At 34.8% G+C, this 19,628-nt stretch overlaps 1 protein-coding gene across 2 annotated transcripts in view; it reads left to right on the forward strand.

Annotated features, from left to right (window-relative positions):
- Nucleotides 1-19,628, forward strand: part of LOC125056039 (voltage-dependent L-type calcium channel subunit beta-2) — a 151,422-nt gene that overhangs the window by 105,046 nt on the left and 26,748 nt on the right. Inside the window, exon 1 of one of the 2 annotated variants that reach the window (XM_047658876.1) lies at nucleotides 17,588-17,723. The exons of the other annotated variant lie outside the window; for it this stretch is intronic. Within the exon in view, the coding sequence (XP_047514832.1) occupies nucleotides 17,661-17,723 (63 nt within the window). The 5' untranslated portion in view covers nucleotides 17,588-17,660. Of the gene's footprint in view, nucleotides 1-17,587; nucleotides 17,724-19,628 lie in introns of those variants that run through there. 2 annotated transcript variants of the gene reach the window in all.

Consider the following 19,628-nt stretch of genomic DNA (forward strand, 5'->3'; position numbering starts at 1 on the left):
CACATGCTTTTGTGAGATATGGTGTCAAAAGCTTTGGCGTAATCAACGAAACCTAGGTATAGGGGACAGTTGTGGTCGATATATTTTTCTATAATCATGTCTAAGGTATGAATATGATCTATGGTAGAGAAGCCTCTTCTAAAACCAGCTTGTTCTACTGGTTGATATTCTTCGGTATAATTTGACAAGCGTCGTTCTAGACAGGAAGCGAACAATTTGTACATACTTGGTTGCAAGCTTATCGGGCGGTAGTTGCCCACATCAGTCGGGTCCCCTTTTTTATATAGTAAAATTATGTCAGACCGTGCCCATTCTCTGGGTATTTTTCGTGAATCCATAACCATATTAAAAAGCCTTGTTATGGGGGTTGCTAACAAAAATCTTCCAACTTTTATAGCTTCATTTGTTATGCCATCTGGTCCACAGCTTTTGTCTTTCTTTAATTGTTCCATAGCTTTGATAACTTCATAAGTTGAAAATCTTTCAGTCGATAAGTTGTTGTGATGGATTTTGAAATTTTCTGTATTATTATTTATATTATTATTAGGGCCATATAACTCCTTGTAGAATTTAGAAGCTACCTCAATTATTTTGGATCTAGAGTATGTTGTCGATGATGAACTGGTTTTTATTCGAGGTATCCATTGTTTGGTTCTGTTAAGTGCTCTAAAACCTTTTTTTATACTCCTTGATTCTGTTAGAAATTTCTCTAGTACTTGTAATCTATGTTTTTTATTGTCTTGTTTAATCATTTTATGTATATTTTTATACAGATATGTTCGTTCCTTCTTTTCTACGCTGCTTAAATGTGTTTTATGTGTCAACTCGTTTCTTCTGGATATCAGATCCTTTATGTGATTTGAGATAATATAGCCTTTTCGATTATATCTATTTTTAGTTTTTAATGTAACGGCTCTTATGCTTCCCGTTAGTGACGTCTTAATTTGGTCATAATATTTGTTTACGTTGCCTTCATCAATATCTTTTATGTCTTTTATTTTGGTTTCTAAGGCTTTTAAATATGACTCTTCGTCTTCTGGGGATTTAAGATAAGAGTATGCACTATTTTTATATTTTACTCGACTCTTTTTTAGGTCTTTTACTATATATGTGCATCTTACAAGACTGTGATCGCTGGCAAAAGATAGATTGTGCACCACTTCAATGTTTTGTATATGTCGCATGTCATTTGTTAATATATAGTCGATTTGACTTCTTCGCTTTTTGGGGGAAAGCCAGGTCCATAGGTTTTTTATCTTCTTTGTAAATTGGGTGTTTATTATCTTTAAGTCGTTTTCACGGCAAAATTGCAGGAGCAGATCTCCTCTTTGATCCCGTTTACCAAAGCAATTTGCACCCATTACTCTTTCTTCACCAGGCAACCTTTTTCCTATTCTAGCATTAAAGTCACCTGCTAATATAAACTGCTTGTTGCAGTGCTTCATAGCATTACGTACTTGTTCATAGAATTTTTCTAACTCATTGTCGCTTGCTTCGGAAGTGGGTGCATGGACTTGGATAATGGACATATCTAAATTTATTATTCTTAAATTTAAAATGCAGATTCGTTCTGATACACCAATAAAACTCTCAATGTATTGCTTGAGTCTTTTCTTTAAGAGGAACCCTACGCCTAAGTGTCCCTTTCTTTCACCGAAGTAACAAAATATATGTTCACTATCCTCTTCAATGTTATATCCTTCTCTTCTTATTTCTGATAAGCCAATAATGTCATACCTTATTGAAGCAACACTTTCTTTAAATTCTAGGAGTTTTTCGTCTGATGATAGGGATCTCGCGTTAAATGTACAAATAAATATATGGGAATTTTCTGTTGCGGGAGAGATGTGATGTGGTGGGTGAGATCTGTTGAAATTGATTGTATTTGTTAAGAATCGTGAATTTGGAGGGTAGTAGTCGCTGAGCCCCACGGTGACCAGCCGGCTTGGGGTGGTTGGTGCATGTTTTCTTTCGTTGTCCTTTGTTGGTGTTGATCTACAGTTAGCATTGTTTTTGTTCCGGTTGTCGGGGGCAGTTAGTTGTTTTTTGATACCTCTGAAAGTGAGCTAGACCTTCCCCTTGCTATATAATTTAATAAATTAGGTTTTATTACATCCTTTGTATTCGTTGCAGTTGGCATCGTTGCTTTGTTAGGGTTTGACCTCTTTTGTGTAGGTGATATCGGCGAGCCACTCTGTTCCCGCTTCCTTTTTTCACGGCCTGGATCATTTGGTTTCTTAACGATTAGCTTATCATATTTGATATATGCAAAGTTACCCTTGTTTCTTTCTTCCTCTACTTTTGGTTGCAGTTGCTTTCGGGTTTCTAATATGTGTTTCGGGTAGTCTTCTTTTACATAGATCCCAGATGGAAGGCTGGATTTATTTTTAAGTATCAAATGTTTTTTCCAATTTGTCGACAAGGAAACGACAACTGGCCGATTCTTGTTAGTTTGTGCTCCAATTCTGTAAACATTGCTTATTTCTTGGCTGTCTAGATGTAAACCTGTATCTGTTATAATTTCTTTGATATAGTCTACCAGTTCAGATTCCCTTTTTCCCTTTTCTTCAACTCCAAAAAATACCAAATTCTTTTTTCTTTTATCTATTTCCATTTGATCTAGTTTTTGTTCAAGTTTTGCAATCTGAGTTTTTAATTTTTTGTTTTCTTGAATAATTGAATCCATCTTATCATTTATCGCTTCCATAACGTTTGTGGTTACAGCTGATGTTATAGTTAGAGTTTGTTGGTTTAATTTTTCCTCTAATTTTTCCCAAAGCATTTCGATATTTTTATCCATTTTAGGGAAAAGTGGAATTAATAAATTGTAACACCTTTTAGTAATTTTTTTAAATCTTGCAACACTGCCCGGCACTGCTGCGTAGGTTGGTACTAGATGAGATGTCAGTTGTCAGACGCGAATTACGATTGAATTGTGTAATGGCGGACTATGAACTTTCACTTTACTGGGATATCAGAAGTTGTTTCGGGATTGTTTTACGATATAGTTTTTAATCGCACTGTTTTTATAACTGTATTTCTTATCTTTGCACTTTTCTTATAACTTTATTGGTGAATTGTAGTTGTATGTTCAGTATTTTGTCACTTTTCACTATTTAATTACGGAGCTCAATTTTGTACGTGTTTACGTTTACGACCAGTGTTATATGCATCGTGAATATAAATCCTAAATAACTATAAGAAATAATATAAGCAAGTTTGTAATCTCAATAAATAGTGGATATCCGAGTAAGTGGATAGCGGGGCATATTTCACCGTGTGGCAATCGTGTCGCCAACGAAAATAATACTAAATGAGTGTGGGTGGGATGCACTTGTAGACACGATTCTTAATTAATGGAGGTGGCATCACGCCTTCGTGGACAAGATTACAATTCTTACTTTACGTCGTGTTGGTTTGTGTGTGTTAATAACATTAATACACACATATTTGATACGCACCCTGAATATAGCATGTGAGACGGATATATCTAGTTGCACACATGAATTCACAAGAATTTCATTATAATTAGCTATAAAAAGGTTTAGGTTAGTTTAATTTTTACATTAATAGGTTTTCTATTGTATTAAGTTAGTGTAAAAATAGGAAATGAGTAATATTTTGTTACTATAAGTATGGCATTAAAGGTACAGCCATAGGACCAAACTTTTTAAATTTGTTTTTTATTTTCTATGGTATCTATTCACTTTAGTTCATGATTGAATGAATAATTGGTACACTGTTGCACACGGGCTTATGTGAACATTTGCGGGTTATTACTACCGTATTTATTATAACTGCCTTTTGAGGATGATATAAGTGGATTTCTCGAGATCTCTAACAATTTTATTCTGGGATTATTCCGGTGGTGGTCTAAATGATACTGTGATTATTATAATATGCAGGTTAAAAATATATATTGTAAGATATTTAGATTTTATTAGATTTGCTTTTCAATGGTCTGTACATGTGTTAGTAGAACTTCTTTGTCAAAAACGAGATTCGTACACATAGACTAAGTTATGTTTACTGTATATGTAGAAACATACAATACCATTTCGCATCATACGAACGACGTTAGAAGAGAAAAATATGCTTTTTCTAAGATATATTTATACCATACTTAAATATACAGTTTATGACTTTGCTTTGATTATTTGCTTTAATTTATTTGATTTGGTGGAGTGTCCATGGGTTACCGCCAGAACTATAACAAAATCTGCTTCTTCTTTGTAGTATTCATTGCTGATGGTCGTGCTTGTCTTAACCTAGCCGATACGTCGACTACATCTTCACTGCTCTATCTTCGGGTTGTCTTAGGGTATAAGGGATGTTGAGACCCATTTTTGTCTTTATTTGGTCAGACCAACGGAACCCGCCAACAAGTAAGAGACAGTCTTCTGGTAATCTTTGACTTGTTGATAAGAGACTTGTTTGTTCTTCTGCATAACTTGGTATCCGCTACTTTCTCTTCCAGCCTTAAGCCAGATTCAGCCAAAGTATATAATTAGTGTTTTTTATCCGAAGTCCAATGTGTATTTGCTGCGAAGGGCTGCTATAGGTTTTTATATTGATTTATGCTTAAAATTTTGTATAATCCTAAATCGACGTCACTTCATCGTCAACTAAAAGACCTGGGTTCATTTTCATGAAATTCGAAATAGCGTCTCTATCGGTAAATGCTTTACGATTAAATTCTTAATATCATAATGTCGAGCTATTCAAAGGGGAAAGCTGCCAGTATCTTTGGAACCTTGCCTAAAGGGACTCCTTTTAATAATATATTTTAAGTTATGTATCTATCTATTTCATGGTTTATATACATACCATTTAGGTTCTGTTTCGCAATGTATGGATAAAGTACCAAATAGATATGCAACATATAAATTATTTGGAAGATAAATTGTGCTATTTGACATTCACCGGACTCATACATGATGGACTTTATATGACGAATAGCGCTAACTGAAAGTCGTGAAACGCAAAAATTGTGTTTATCCTACCAATAAGTAATAAATAGCTAATTTTGAACTTATGTAGAACTTATCCGTACATTGTGAAACAGACCCTAAATGGTATTTATATAAACCATTTAATATAATAGACATCAGATACCTCGTCCAATAAAATGTCGCCCTACGTCTTCCTACTCGGCGAGATTAGTTTTATGTCTCAGTGAAGTTTATCTCTAAGATTATTCACGAGTCCGTTGAACGATATATTTAAACACTTTTTACTCTATTTCTCTATTCTGGAATAACACGTATTGCGTATTTAATATATTTTTAGTGTAACGTTCGCCGAGGCGCCATGGAATGTCGCAAGACGTAATTTCACGCGAGTATGAGGCAAATTGTTTATTAATCTAAAAGTGAGAAGCGAAATTATACCTTATTTAATGCTAAGCTATTAGTATTAAATAAGGTATAATTACAATTATGTATGTCAATTTTTTTTTTTAAATTACCCGAAAACCTTTTGATCTTTTTAAGTAGCCTACGAGTAGCATATTTGTTAAGCGTAGTGCGTAGTAAGCGGGGAATGGGAGCTTGTTGACACTTGACTGTGGGAGTAGAACAGCAAAAAGGTTGTTTCTGGCAGCGGTGATAATTGTGCGGAATGTACCGTCTCATATATATTTCAATTTCTCAATTATCATTCATTTCAAATTTGATCAAAGCTAATTCCCTACGAAGATCTAGAGTGACTCTAAAATTTCCCCAAGAACCTCGTAGGGAAGCTGTAATATTTTAAATTATGTTTATGTGAAGTGAATAGGAAATTTATTTTCAACACACGGATGTTTCAAAACGAACGTTTAAAATAGTTTCTTAACAAAATTAAATGATTATCAAATAACGTTATAGAACTGAATGATTCCATATAGGGAAACAGGGAAGTACAATTTGACTTAGGGTCCTTCAAGAAAAGAGTACTAATTCTTAAAAGACCGGCAACGCAATCACATAACATCAGGTGAGCCTCCTGTCCGTTTGGCCTCTGTTCTATTAAAAAAACAGTAAATTGCGTCAAGGGACAGTTTTATAAATCACAGTAATCTGTTATACAGACGATGAATCACGTTTACGTATGCTTATTATATTTATTTTTATACTCTGTACTGGAGAAGCGTCTTTCTATGAACGAAAGGAAATCAAGCACGCCGTGTAGTTAAATAACCTGCAGAGACACAACCGCAATGATGTTCTCCATCCGGACCTCAATGTAGACGTCATCACAATAATCAAAAATATTGCTGGATCCCACCAACACGTGAATGTCGAGACAGTTCAACTTCTATTCACCACCTAGTGAGGAGTCTGAAAAGAACAAGATGATTCGAATTACTGTGTCTGCTAAAGAGTAGAGATTTTTTAAACAAGAACTGAGTGTCTTCCCCTTAATAGAGTCTAAATAGTTAGTTAGTTAGAGTCTAAGAGTTATAGGTGTCTTTCTTATTAAGAAAGTTTCTTATAAGAAAACTGAAAAGGGAAATAGGATCAATGAACGGGTTGAAGAAGCCTCCCCAACACCACGAAAGAGTTAAAGCGCCATGTCAACATTACTATTATCAAATTCCAAATAATTCAATTAACATGTAAAGTTTTAAATATTACTAAAATTATAACTAGTATTATTAAAAATACGACTGTAAATTAAACGTGAAATTTCTGACAATGTTTATTACTTCAAACTTGAGGTTGTAGGTTCGATCCCAGGCTGGTGTACCAATGGAATTTCTGTCTATGTGCGCGATTTACTTTGGCTCGAACGGTGAAGGAATCGTGAGGTAACCGATCCAAAAAGTTGATGGCGTGTGTCAGGCACAGGAGGCTGATCACTTGCCTATTAGATTGAAAAATTATCATTAAACAGATGACTTACGCCCAGGCCTAAAAAGGTTGTAGCGCTTTTGTATTTTTTTTTTTTTTCGTTTATTATTATGTTACTACATGAAGAATTAACAATTCAAAAGTGCTTTCAAAGTTTCATTAAATAAAATTAACTGATAAGAGTCTTTATAATAAATAAAATGTTATCAATTAATTTGAAGTACTTTCCAATTTGTAGAGCTCAAAGTAAAGTGTAAAGTCAAACCCTTGCCTCACTTGGAGCTGAGTAAGATTACTAAAGGCTTAGATTACTTTAGGCTTTCAGGGTCAGATTACTAAAGCCTTCAAGAAAATAAAACCAGTTTCATCGTTCGCGCTATGTTTCCTGAATCTCATCCTTAAAACGAACGCAAAATAAGGAAAAACATATAATATATTTTCTTCTAATCAATAGCTTAACAGTTGGCACTTAGTGCGTGGCACAAGGGTCGCGATGTCGGCACCTCGCGTGTTACACTTTAATTGCTCAACTTTTCCGCTTTTCGCCGTGCTCCGTTTACACCTTATTGGTCTATGTCTATGCCCGAAAAAGTCACAAAAATGAATTACAATAAAGACTGAACAAAACTGTTCTTACTTACGTCCAACACACAAATTAATAAATAGAAAATTAAAACAAATTTATAAAGTTTCCCTGTGGCAGTGTTATTTTAATGCTGGCAACATTTCCTCGCTGTATTGCGATTGCGTTGAGCGAGGAAAGCACCAGCTCTGGTGTCGCCGGTACTATCTTGCACCTACTTAAATTTTTAATTAGCGCCTGTGCACTTGAACCCCACGGCCCAAGTGTCCCTACCCAAAGGGAATACCCTACCCAAAGGGAATAAATCAAAGTTCTCAAATATTAATATTTACTTTTTTCTTGCTAAACGTATCACTTTTTATATTTTCGCAGAGCTCATGTGAACATATATACATTTAAACATACCAGCTACTTAAACACTATAATGCCGAATGGTAAGACAGAAGTACTTGCGCCAGTAACTATCGTGTCTAAAGACACCGCACGCGTGTCGGACTTATACAACTTCATGAAGTGCGTGGAACAAATATCTGGTCTCACCTACGACGCTTTTACTGCTTTAACACCCCTCATTTATTCATTGTTCTTCAAATATAAATAACAAGTCATTAATGTTGCATGTTAGATAGTTTATTTAGGTGGCAGCAAAATATTCTATTATCTTTGAACTACTATATTCTGTGCATTGTTTTTATCTGTGTTTTTCAACATTCAAATCTGTTATCATCTTTTATTATATATCATAGTTTATTTGGGTGGAGGCAAAATAGTCTATTATCTTTGAACTATTATGTTCTGTTCGTTGTTTTTTATCTGTGTTGAAACATTCAAATCTGTAGATAGCTTCTAAAGACTAACCTCCTTATTCAATTCTCACTCTTATTATCATAGCATACACACAATTTGACAGAAAGAGACAAAACAGTACTGTAGAAAAGAGGTCAATTAGATTAGTTTGATGAATAAGGGGGTAAAATTGGCTTCTATTTTCCAATGTATCCCCTAGCATAAATTTAAATCTCCCCTTTCAGCATGGACAAACACACGTACTATTTCTCCCAGGCATATTATCCACAAAATAATATTTTTCCAGACAAAACATACGCATAAAAGCTCTGACCACTGAATCATGTACGAAAAGTGTTATTCACAAATTTTACCACGTTCAATGTATCAAAGTCGAACTCCCTTTCAAAGGGTGGGAAAGTTTTGACAGCAGGTGTTATATTTATGCCCGGGTATTGCGTGTACAGCCTACTTATGCCTTTTTAAATATAGAACACATTCAAAATGTCACATTGCATCCATATATTAAAAATATGAAAGACAATTTGTTTGTCTTTGCTAGAACTTAATTTCGTCGTCGTTGTCTTTGGTACACCTATTCACGAGTCACGGACCACATGGTCTCTGACGTTACGTTACGTTTCAGGCTGTTGTCCGTAGAGCAAGAAAGAAATAGAGTCTTTCCTCCAACTTCGATTTTGTTCACTTTGGAGTAGAGACTCTTTCTCCGTGGGGCTCAAGTGCACAGACGCTAATTAAAGATTTAAGTTGTCGCCTGTTAGTTAATACCGGGGACCTCAGAGCTGATGCTTTCCTAGCTCAACGAATAAGTATCGCAATACAGCGAGGAAATGCTGCCAGCGTTAAAGGTACACTGCCAAGGGGACTACATATTTTTATTTTCTTTTTATTAATTTTTAATTTATTGTAAATACTGTATATTTAATTGTTATGTTGAGGTTATTTAAATATAAATATCAATTGATTTGATTTTATATAAATCATTTTACAATTAATTAAATCATGTAGGTACACGAAATGTATTGAATTTTGACATACGGGAGTCAAAGTACGCGCTTAAGTCGACTTCAAATCCTACTCTAGTATAATCCTTAAGTGACACTCGAAAGTAAACTAATTAGCTTCCGAATCTCAAAATACCCAATACCCTTTTACGAAGTGTCTGAGAACACGGAAACGTCCCATGTCCCTATTTCCCGAAACGTACTTATTTAAATATTCCCAGAGGTGAATGCACTCTCATTAAAAACAAAACTAAGTTCTATTTCTTTTGATGTACATCGATGCTCGAGTGAGAGAGATATTCAGTCCTCGCGCGCTAAAGGAGCGATAGTTGTGACAGGTTACAAGTGCCTATGGAGGAAGGGATGTACCAAGAAATTATCGATAAATAATTAAACAAGATAACCGAAAACATAAGTCAATTAAGTAGAATACATTTAAAATAAACTGACATCAAGAAAATGAAATTGTTGCTACTGCTTAATAAAAGCTCCCACTTCCTTAAATATTTCCTCGCACCATCTTTGGTAAGGTGTAAAATGTCTACATCTTTATATATTGTATCGTATTTAGCTAAAAACATTGCCATATAATTCATGTTCGTACGGCACATGGAATAATTGTGAATATCTTGTCACGTACTATTGAGGGATTCTTCTTCTTTTAGTGCCTCTTCATTATTGGAGGTTGGCTGTCAGTCTCTTGAAGTGGGTCTTGTCCTGTGCCAGATGCAGCAACTCTTCAGCAGTACAAATACTCAATACTCGTTCGCTCCCTAATGTTGCGAATCAATGATTTCTTCCTTCCACCAACACGTAATTTACCCTGAATTTTAACCATTATTATTAATTGAAGGAGGTGGTAGCGGACGTGGTGCAACACAGCCCATTTACGCAATTTTTACGAGGGATTCTTAAAGAAATTAATGATAGCAAATAGGAGCTCTCTATCCGTCCATTAAGAATAGCGTGTAAAAAAATAAATAAATAGCGTATGCTTGATACCTAGTAATTGAGACAAATATTTGCGGTATTAGAAATTATTTCGTACACTTTCGTCTATCTAAAAGCTGTTTATGTGGCGTAGAATAAGGACCGAACAAAGTTGGTCTAAGTGTATCAAAATCAACTGTATAATTTGTTTTATATATAATCTCGTACTGTCTTAAAGTAATACTATAGCTATGATGGAGTGGCTCAAGAGCGCAAACTCAAAATAACTTTATTCATATAGGTAACCAAGTACACTTATGAGCGTCAACTGAAAATATGTTAAATTGATTCTAAATTTACATTTAGTACCAGTTCGCAAGTCAAGGGCGTAGAGCGGGCAAGAAACTTTTCGCCACTCCTTTTAATAATGAAACATGACAGACACACATACAAGATATATAGAAAAATATATCTATATACTAATTATTATTATAGAAGTGTCCTTCAATAGTTTCATTGAATTACAAAAATAGGCACGAAAATGTAAATACAACATACGTCCATAAAAAACAAAACAACAACGAATTTAAAAGCCGCTTGAACTCGACAAAACCACAGCACAGCACAACACTAGAATAGTGTCACATTACGGGCACGCGCGGCCCTTATTTTTATTTTGTCAAATTGTAACTGAAATAAAGCGGTCGCTCGTAATAAAAATACCGTGGTACTGTTATTGCAACGGAAATAGCGACGGCTGTCCTCCCTCTTCGCTCGCTCTGCATGTACTTATTGTTTTATTCTTGTTTAATATAGACGTTTATAAGTGAAACTATCATTTCGTATGGGGCATGTACCAACTAGTGCAGAAAACAAACATGTCTCTGACAAATCTTCATTGCCCCAATGACACACTTGGAATACAGAATGTCAAAAGTCAAAAATCATTTATTCATATAGTAGGCCGGGAGATAGTAACACAAAATAGTGGGTAATTTGTACCAGTATGGCGGTTCTTCAGGGGTCTAATTACGAAATGAAAAAAGAAAAATGATGGTCATTTCGCTGGTACCGGCGTCCCAATCGCGTAGGAGTTAGTCGAACTTGTAGGATTAATACCGACTTTTAAACGATTTGTTCCACAAAAATTCTAGTATTTTCCGATAGTCCATAAAAAATAAGAGGTGGCAGTGCCAATTGTACCAAACCATTTGTACCAGGCTAATTTTTGCACAGTTAATCATCGTCATGCAGCCACTTACGAAAACCACCATGCCATACTTTTCGGTTCCAAATGGCCGCTGTACCGCCAAAAATCAAGCAATCTCTCACGCAACGCACTTCCTAGCCTTCTGGAATTGTCAGTCCATCACTTATCAGTTGTGCCTCCTGCCCGTTTGCCTCCGTTTAGAATGGAGCAAGTGGGCTGGAAGATCACCTGATGATAAGTGGTACTGCCTCCTAAGGACGCTCAGAATTCCAGAAGGCGTGCGTGCGTTGCCATTGCACATGCTAAGAGAAGTTAACTATGGAAAAGACTAACTCAAACTCAAAATATCTTTATTCATATAGGTAAACAAGGACACTTATGAAAATCAAAAAATAAGTTAAATTAATTGTAAATTTACATTTACTAACAGTTCGCAAATCAAGGGCGTGGAGTGGGCAAGAAGAACTAGCAAGAAACTTTCCGCCACACTTTTTAATCGCAAATTTTTCAGTCATACAATTTGTTTGTACTGGAGCAAATCAATCCCAAGGTATCATTTAAGTTTTCGTCAAATTTATAAAAAGCTTTATTGATTAATTTACGTTTAACGAGGGCTTTGTATTTATTTAGTGATAATTATCTAATTTCGCTTGGGAGTTGTTGTGAAAACGAATACAATTTCCATATAAGGAGCGGTTTATCTTCTAGAGCCTGGACAAAATTATAGATTAAATTTATAAGTAGGTACGCATTATTTTAATCTATAATTTTGTCGTCCTCTTTCCGTCGTGGATTGCATATTACTGAAATAGATACAGTGTCATTCACCCGTCTAACTTTGTAAAAGCACTTACATGACGCCAGTGATAACTTAAAATGTAACACATTTATTGAGAATTGCAAGGATTTGATTATGCGTTGCCAGTTCACTTTGCCAGAGTCAATAAGGTGGCTTGAGCGTGCTACTTTCATCCATGAGGTCATTGGTTCGACACCCGGCTGTGCACCAATGGAGTTTTCTATGTATACATTTAATACTCTCTTTCCTAGCGTTGCAAGGTGGAACAGCAACACTGTGATCTCCTAAGTCATCTGTCTACCTAGTGGGAGACCGTCCAACTTTTCGCCGTCTGGTTCTCGGCCTCTATGCCAATTTTTCAATTCGAATCATATCAACAAAACGTTCAGCTTCATATGTTTCATTAATCAAATATTAATTACTCTCTAGGTAGGTACTATATAGCTATAAGTAAATATTCAAGAGAAACGGCAGGAGAACACCAATCAACCTTGCTTTTTTGGTGATTATGCCATTAAATTGTAGCTTATGTGAAACGTTGGTACATACTTTCAACACAGCGCCATCTGTAAGAATTGCGACTATCAAATAATAAACAAATATTTTGCAATAAAATAATATTGCGGGTATAAATTGAGATGTAAGCTATCCTATCTTTTAAGTTGGATCAAACTACACACGGTGTACAAATTTGATTGATATCGGTTCGGTAGTTTAGGAGTCCATAGCGGACAAACAACGTGACACGTAATAAATATATATTAAGATATATATATATCAAAGTAATTTTTTTCCTATTCGACGTTTAAAACATTGTTGTTATATATTTAGTGTAAATAGGTAAAATATAACTAGATGTACATTACACTAACCGCACATTACGACGGTAATTTTGAAGAATGTCTAGAACGTAATAATTTATTACCACGCTTTTCGCGGAAATATTACCTTGGTAAAACAGGGATATAAGTATTATCACCAGTCTTTATTTGTTTTTAAACTGTGGCATTAATTGTTGTATTGTAGAATTACAACCTAAACTGAAACTATCTTCATGATTGTTGTTATCTATTTCAGGAAAGTATTATTAGGTAAACGAGTAACACTAACATTGCGCACAAAATGATTTCTTACAAAAGAAAGTCAAAAATGATTAAACATTATTATTATTAAGACTTTTTTGCTGACAGCTATATAAACATTCGTTTTAGTTACATAACCTAACTAAATTAGATAATAAATAATACCGGCTTTGGTAATCAGTATATCGTGTAACACATATGCCTCTTCCAGTTGCTTCCATTCTTTTCTAATGTCCTCTTCTTGTCCAAGTTATGCCTCCTATTCTCTTTATATCGTCTGCCCATCTCTTGCCCTGTCTTCCTCTTTTCCTTTCACTAAACGAAAATTGATTGATATCTTGAAGTGTGAGGTGAGCAACAATGGATATCCAGACAGATTATAAGAATGGATACTCAATCTGGATATCGGCTCTATATCTCAATCCCCCTATAAAGTAAATATAACAAGAATTTAGATTAGTAAATAGTAGAATTGGATACAAGCCAAGCGGATACCTTGTTATACCAATGATATTTCATTCATTACTGTGGCGCGGATTTGTAGAAATCATTATTTTTACATATTGTGTTGGAACTTGTGTTATTTTTTATTTTTATTTTTTTTTATTATATATTTAAAGAAGAAATCGTTTATTAAAACCTAAACATAACAATCAAATATACAGTATTTAGAAATTAATAAATAGAAAATTAAAACCAATTTAAATGTTTGGTCCCTGTGGCAGTGTACCTATAATGGCAGCATTTCCTCGCTGTATTGCGATACTTATTCGTTGAGCAAGGAAAGCACCAGCTCTGGGGTCACCGGTACTATCTACCAGGCGCCAACTTAAATCTTTAATTAGGGCCTGTGAACCCCACGGCCCAAGAGGCTCAACTTCAAGAGGAACAAAATCGGTAATATTTTGGTTTAATTTTTCTTTATCTCTTCGTGTTTGTTATGTTTGCCTATAAGTGCTTGTCACATTAAATCTTGTTTTTTATTTTTCTTGTACCAATGTATCAGTGTGCCGAGCGTTGGCAAGCTTTTATAACATATATAATCGAGGCATTACGTTTTTTTATGATTCAATTGTTTTTTTTTTTCACTTAATTAAAAATTATACGTAAAAACAGGCTCAATAACATATTTAACAAATATATATACATATTTAGTTTGATAGTGTTAGCTTAGTAGCTTCAGCGTGCGACGCTCATCCCTGAGGTCGTAGGTTGGATCCCCGCCTATGTACCAATGGAACTTTTTTATGTGCGTATTTAACATTCGCTCGAACGGTGAAAGAAAACATCGTAGGAAACCGACATGTCTTAGACCTAACAGTCAAGGGCGTGTGTCAGGCGCAGAAGTCTGATCACCTCTTTCCCTATTACATTGACAAATAATCGTGGAATACAGAAATCTGAGGCCCAGGCCTAAAAAGCTTGTAGCGCCACTGTTTTATTTATTTTTATATATTTTCTTTATGAATGAAACCGAAATTTATTGTTTCAATTGTTTTTCCGCCGAAATTAAACACTGTGTCCACAAATGTGTGTACCAATCTGCATTCTTAATTCTTTTAACTACTTACTTACTTTTGGACTTTTTATATATTTTTAAAACAAATATAGCCTCTGGTTAGGGACAATGTAGCAAATCAAGATTTTTTTTTTGTAGTCGGTTCACTACTTTACTCGTTACAACATAATAATAATTAAATACTATTCTTTTCTATCAACATTCTCAAACACCATTAGGTATATAGCGAATAGATAAGCAAACTTCCGTGAACAGATACTTATTTGTATAAAAAACTACTTTAGAAGATGTCTAAGAAGTAATTTATTATTATAATGTATGGAAATATTACAAGGTTAAACGCCTCCGCAATTAATTTACCTTTAATGCAAACAATTTATTTTTATGAATGTACAATAAGTCCAATTGACGCCACGCCTCCAAAATAATCTGACTACTAAAATCTTAATTTCATGTTATTTTTAACGTCATTAGTACCAAAGACAAGTTACGTAAATTGTAATCTCCATGTATACTTTTATATTTGGAAAATAATACATAAATTGTGAATATAACAATAAAACAATAAAAACGCTTTAACAGAAAGACAAAATTGAGCATCAGTCAACGAAAAAATAAAATGCTAATTTAGTCCATATTAGTTTGTTTAAATGTCAGTACTGACATCTAGGATTTTTTTTGTGTAACTTAAATGTTTTTCAGCGCCATCTAGCGGAGTGAATGTGTATTAGCTTGAGTAACCAAAGCTTCATTCATTTTTAGTTAGAAGAACAAATGTTAATAGTTTACTACGGCTTTTGTAGATGGCGTTGGTAGTGGTAGTAATGTCAAAACAAAGAGGACTCAATACAACTAGAAAAATAAATAAAGTTTAAGTGTTTGTCTACTTATAATTATTTATTTTTAGAAGTAATATTTTTTTTTGCCATTTTTATTCCATACAGTAAAAAAAATTACAAATCAAATTTATTAAATAGAAATTGAAGTCGAACAGATTTAAATATGGGTGTTAGTTTTGTTATTATACACGTCTCAGTCTGCGTTAGTTGTTGTTATTTCCATTACTTTATGTTCTGCAATATACCCCTTGTGGGTAATGGCCTCCTCCTGAACTTTCCATTTTGATCTGTTTTTTGCTTCCTCTGTCCATTTTTCACCAAAAAGCTTAACTATGTCGTCAGCCCATCGCTTTTGTGGTACCGCGTTTCTTTTTCCTAGAGGTCTCCAGTTGGTGGCTTCGGCAGTACATCTTTTATTTGTTCACCTTGCAATATGCCCGTATTTAGTTTATGCCAACACAAATATAAGTTATTTATAATATTCTTAACCAATTAATACACTAGCTTAAACCCAGGAACAAGGTTCAGTACCTGATTATAAAGGCTTGCAAATAAGTAAATAGTTTTTTAATAAAAAATCAGAATTCATGTAAAGTTTTTGGGTGTGATGTAGATTGTAGGTGTAGCTTAAAATTAAATATTCGTGGATGTTAAATGTTACACACTCAATGCCAAAGGGCTCACAAGTGCGTTACCGGCCTTTTAGAAATTGGTACTTTTCTTGAAGGGCCCGGAGGAGTCGAATTGGTTCGGATTTCGGAAATACTTCAGTGGGTAGCTGGTGGCGAGGTAAAAACTGCTTTACAAAACACTCAGTTGTGGAACAACTCTGAACATTCTCCATGGTTGATGGTTAATGCGGTAGAAGATACAAAGAGACCCCATAACTCCACACAACGCCAAGAGATCAAGCCGCTGGGAAAGAGATTCATAACGATGTCTTTACTACTATAAAACTAATTAAACTGTTTAATCAAAAAATAAAAATAGACCAATTATGTACTGATCAGAAAAACCAATGTAAGCCGGAAACCAGTGATTTGGCAAGTGTGGGTAACCAAGTATGGTTTAAAAGTAGGCCGTATTGTGTATGTGTTATGGGTGAAAATAGCACAATTTTTAAACATATTAACGGGTGTTATTGGGACTATAAAGGATGCAATAGATATGTTGGACATACATTGAAGCATTTTATATGCATTTTCGGTATTTTCTTTAAATTTCCTTGTTCAAATTTTCCAGCAAAAGCCAATTCAAAAGCAACTCCAAGGAGAAAATAAGTCTCTCTTATTTTAGCGAAGGATTTTATTTAATTAGTTACGATTTTTGAGTCTGAAAAAGATTTATCAATACCAATGGCGCTGCAACATTTAAGGTCCGGGCCTCAGATTTCTGTGTCTGTTTGTCTGTGACACACACCGTCGACTTTTTGTGTGTATGCCGGTTTACGCACGATGTTTTCCTTCACTGTACGAGCCAGTATTAAATGCGCACATAGATAAAAAGTCCAAAGCACAGTCGGGGATCGAACCTACGACCCCGCGTTGAAACCACCAACACTGCTCTGATTTATTATAACCGCCTTGTCTTAAAAAACCTATAATAAGAATTACATTGAGTTTATATTAATATATTTATTACATATTAGTAGGCACTCGCCCTCTGGCCATGAGAGTGGCCGATTTGGTTCTTCTTTATAAAATCAGCAAAAGAGTGGAACTCCTTGCCCCCTCCCATCTTCTCTAGACAATATAATATGGGTTCCTTCATAGCGGTTGAAAGAGCATCTGCTGGAGTTCCGTCCAATAGGCCACTTCTCACTTAACATCAGGTAGGATTGTGGCAAAACCTCTGTATATATATATATATAACCTCATTATAGAAAAATGAAAATAAATATCACGATAGCGAGCAATGTAAACGTACATTAATAAATTCACGCGAAAGCGATGCGCCCGATCTATTTCGGGATTTAGCGAGTGGCCGCCAACCTGCGCGCGCGCTGGTCGTGTAACAGATTTCTGATAGTGTAGTGTTAGTGATATGTTAACATCATGACGAAGGCTTTAAGGATGGATCATTTTAAACGGCAGCGGTACGGCCTGCGCAAGAGACGGGTAGGTCGAATTTATTCTCATAAAAAGTCAAATCTAGTTTCAAAAACTGTCAAGCCGTCAAATCAGCTGGACATTTTTGACAGTTCTTAAGAAAATATGACTACATAAGTGTGTCATATGTTTAGAAATATGTATTTGAAAGTGAATCGACTTCGAGAATTTACACTCCGACACACTCGAGGATAAAACAGAAATATGTTACACCTGTCAGAGTATTTCAATTATATCTAATGGTAGATATATAGATATATACCTAGTCCAGTCATAAGTTCTGTTATAAATGAAAATGTATTTTTTTAATGAAGTAATGTAATATTATTAAAATGTATACCTTCATATTTACTAGTCTCAGCAAAAAATTTAAAAAAAATCTATTCGAAATGGCCACTTTTGGCTTTTATACAGGCCCTAAATCTGTTGGGCCACGAATCTATGGATTTACGCACTGTTTCCTAGGGAAATTTATCCACTGCTTGCACCAAAGATTTTTTAAGAGACTCAATGTCGAAGTGTCGTTTAGAGCTGGCCATATCCTCTAAAACTGATCATAATTTGAAGTCTAAAGGGTTGAGGTCTGGGCTAGATGAAGGCCAGTCTTCAGCTCTTATAAATCCGGATCGTTGGTTTCAAGCCAGGCCTGGGTAGTTCGTGCCAGGTGCAGAAGAAAAAAAGTATTGCTAAGAGAGAATAACAAAACAATGGCGTGCACATTTGTCTTAAAGGGTAAAATTTTACATAGAAGTTACAATAACATTATGAGTCATATCATTATAGTAAATCCTTATATAATTTTATCGTTACATCATAACGTTATTAAAATATATTATTACGTTATCAAATTAATATTAATTATAATATTTCACTCAAATGATCGTTAATAGATTTTTTTTCGAAAAGTATTAAGTCGAAAGTCAGTCAGTGCAGTCAAAACTCTTTTTTTTTTAAATTGAGTCAAGCTATATAAACTTGGTACTGCCAAAATACAAAATTCATAGAAGTGGTCTACAGGGCATGAAGTCCCATAATATCCGTAATACTTTTTTTGAATAGGTAATAATAACTTTATCTACCCTTGTGACAGTGCTACGAATATAGGATAGATAAATGTCGGGATCAGTCGCTTTCGCTATTGGAAGTTACAGAAAATGCATGGTCAAAACCATCAACAGCGACTATTACGTGGCGTTGTTGGAGCGTTTAAAAAAGCAAATCGCGGGAAAACGCCCTAATTTGAAGAAGAAGAAAGTGAAACAGCACTTCACTTCATGAAAACCGCGTGACAAATCAATAAAAACGATGGCAAAATTCCATGAATTGGGCTTCGAATTGCTTCCGCATCCACCATATTCTCCAGATCTGGCCCCCACCGACGTTTTCTTGTTCTCAGACCTCAAGAGAATGCTCGCTAGATATAAGTTTTGCGCTGATGAAGAAGTTATTGCCGCAACTGAAACCTATTTTGAGGCTAAAGAATCGAAGGCATCGAAAAATTGTATGAAAGCTTTAATCGTCGTATCGCTCTCGAAGTCAAATCAAATTCTATAAGGATAGGAACTTTACATCAAAATGTATTCTAAACCGTCTAGTCAATAACTTGCTGTCATTTAAATTCTGCAATTCATATTGCATTTGGATGTTCGCCATTGAATAGAAATACTTCGATGTCAAGATCAAGGTTCCTCCTAGAAGTCTACTAGGCATCAAATAAATCTAATAAGTCGGCTGTCATTTGGCAACGCAATGATGCTATCTTACCTCACTGAGTGCCACAAATTGATAATGTTATCAATTTGTGGCACTCAAATCATCTAAGTTTTTGATCCGGCTCGAAGGACCAAAATGTTTGGTTTAGAAGGATGTTTTAAATATCAAAGCATACTAGGTCAAGAGAGTATTTAATGCTGA

This window comes from Pieris napi, chromosome 14 (assembly GCF_905475465.1).
Source record: "Pieris napi chromosome 14, ilPieNapi1.2, whole genome shotgun sequence".
NCBI classification, from domain to species: domain Eukaryota; kingdom Metazoa; phylum Arthropoda; class Insecta; order Lepidoptera; family Pieridae; genus Pieris; species Pieris napi.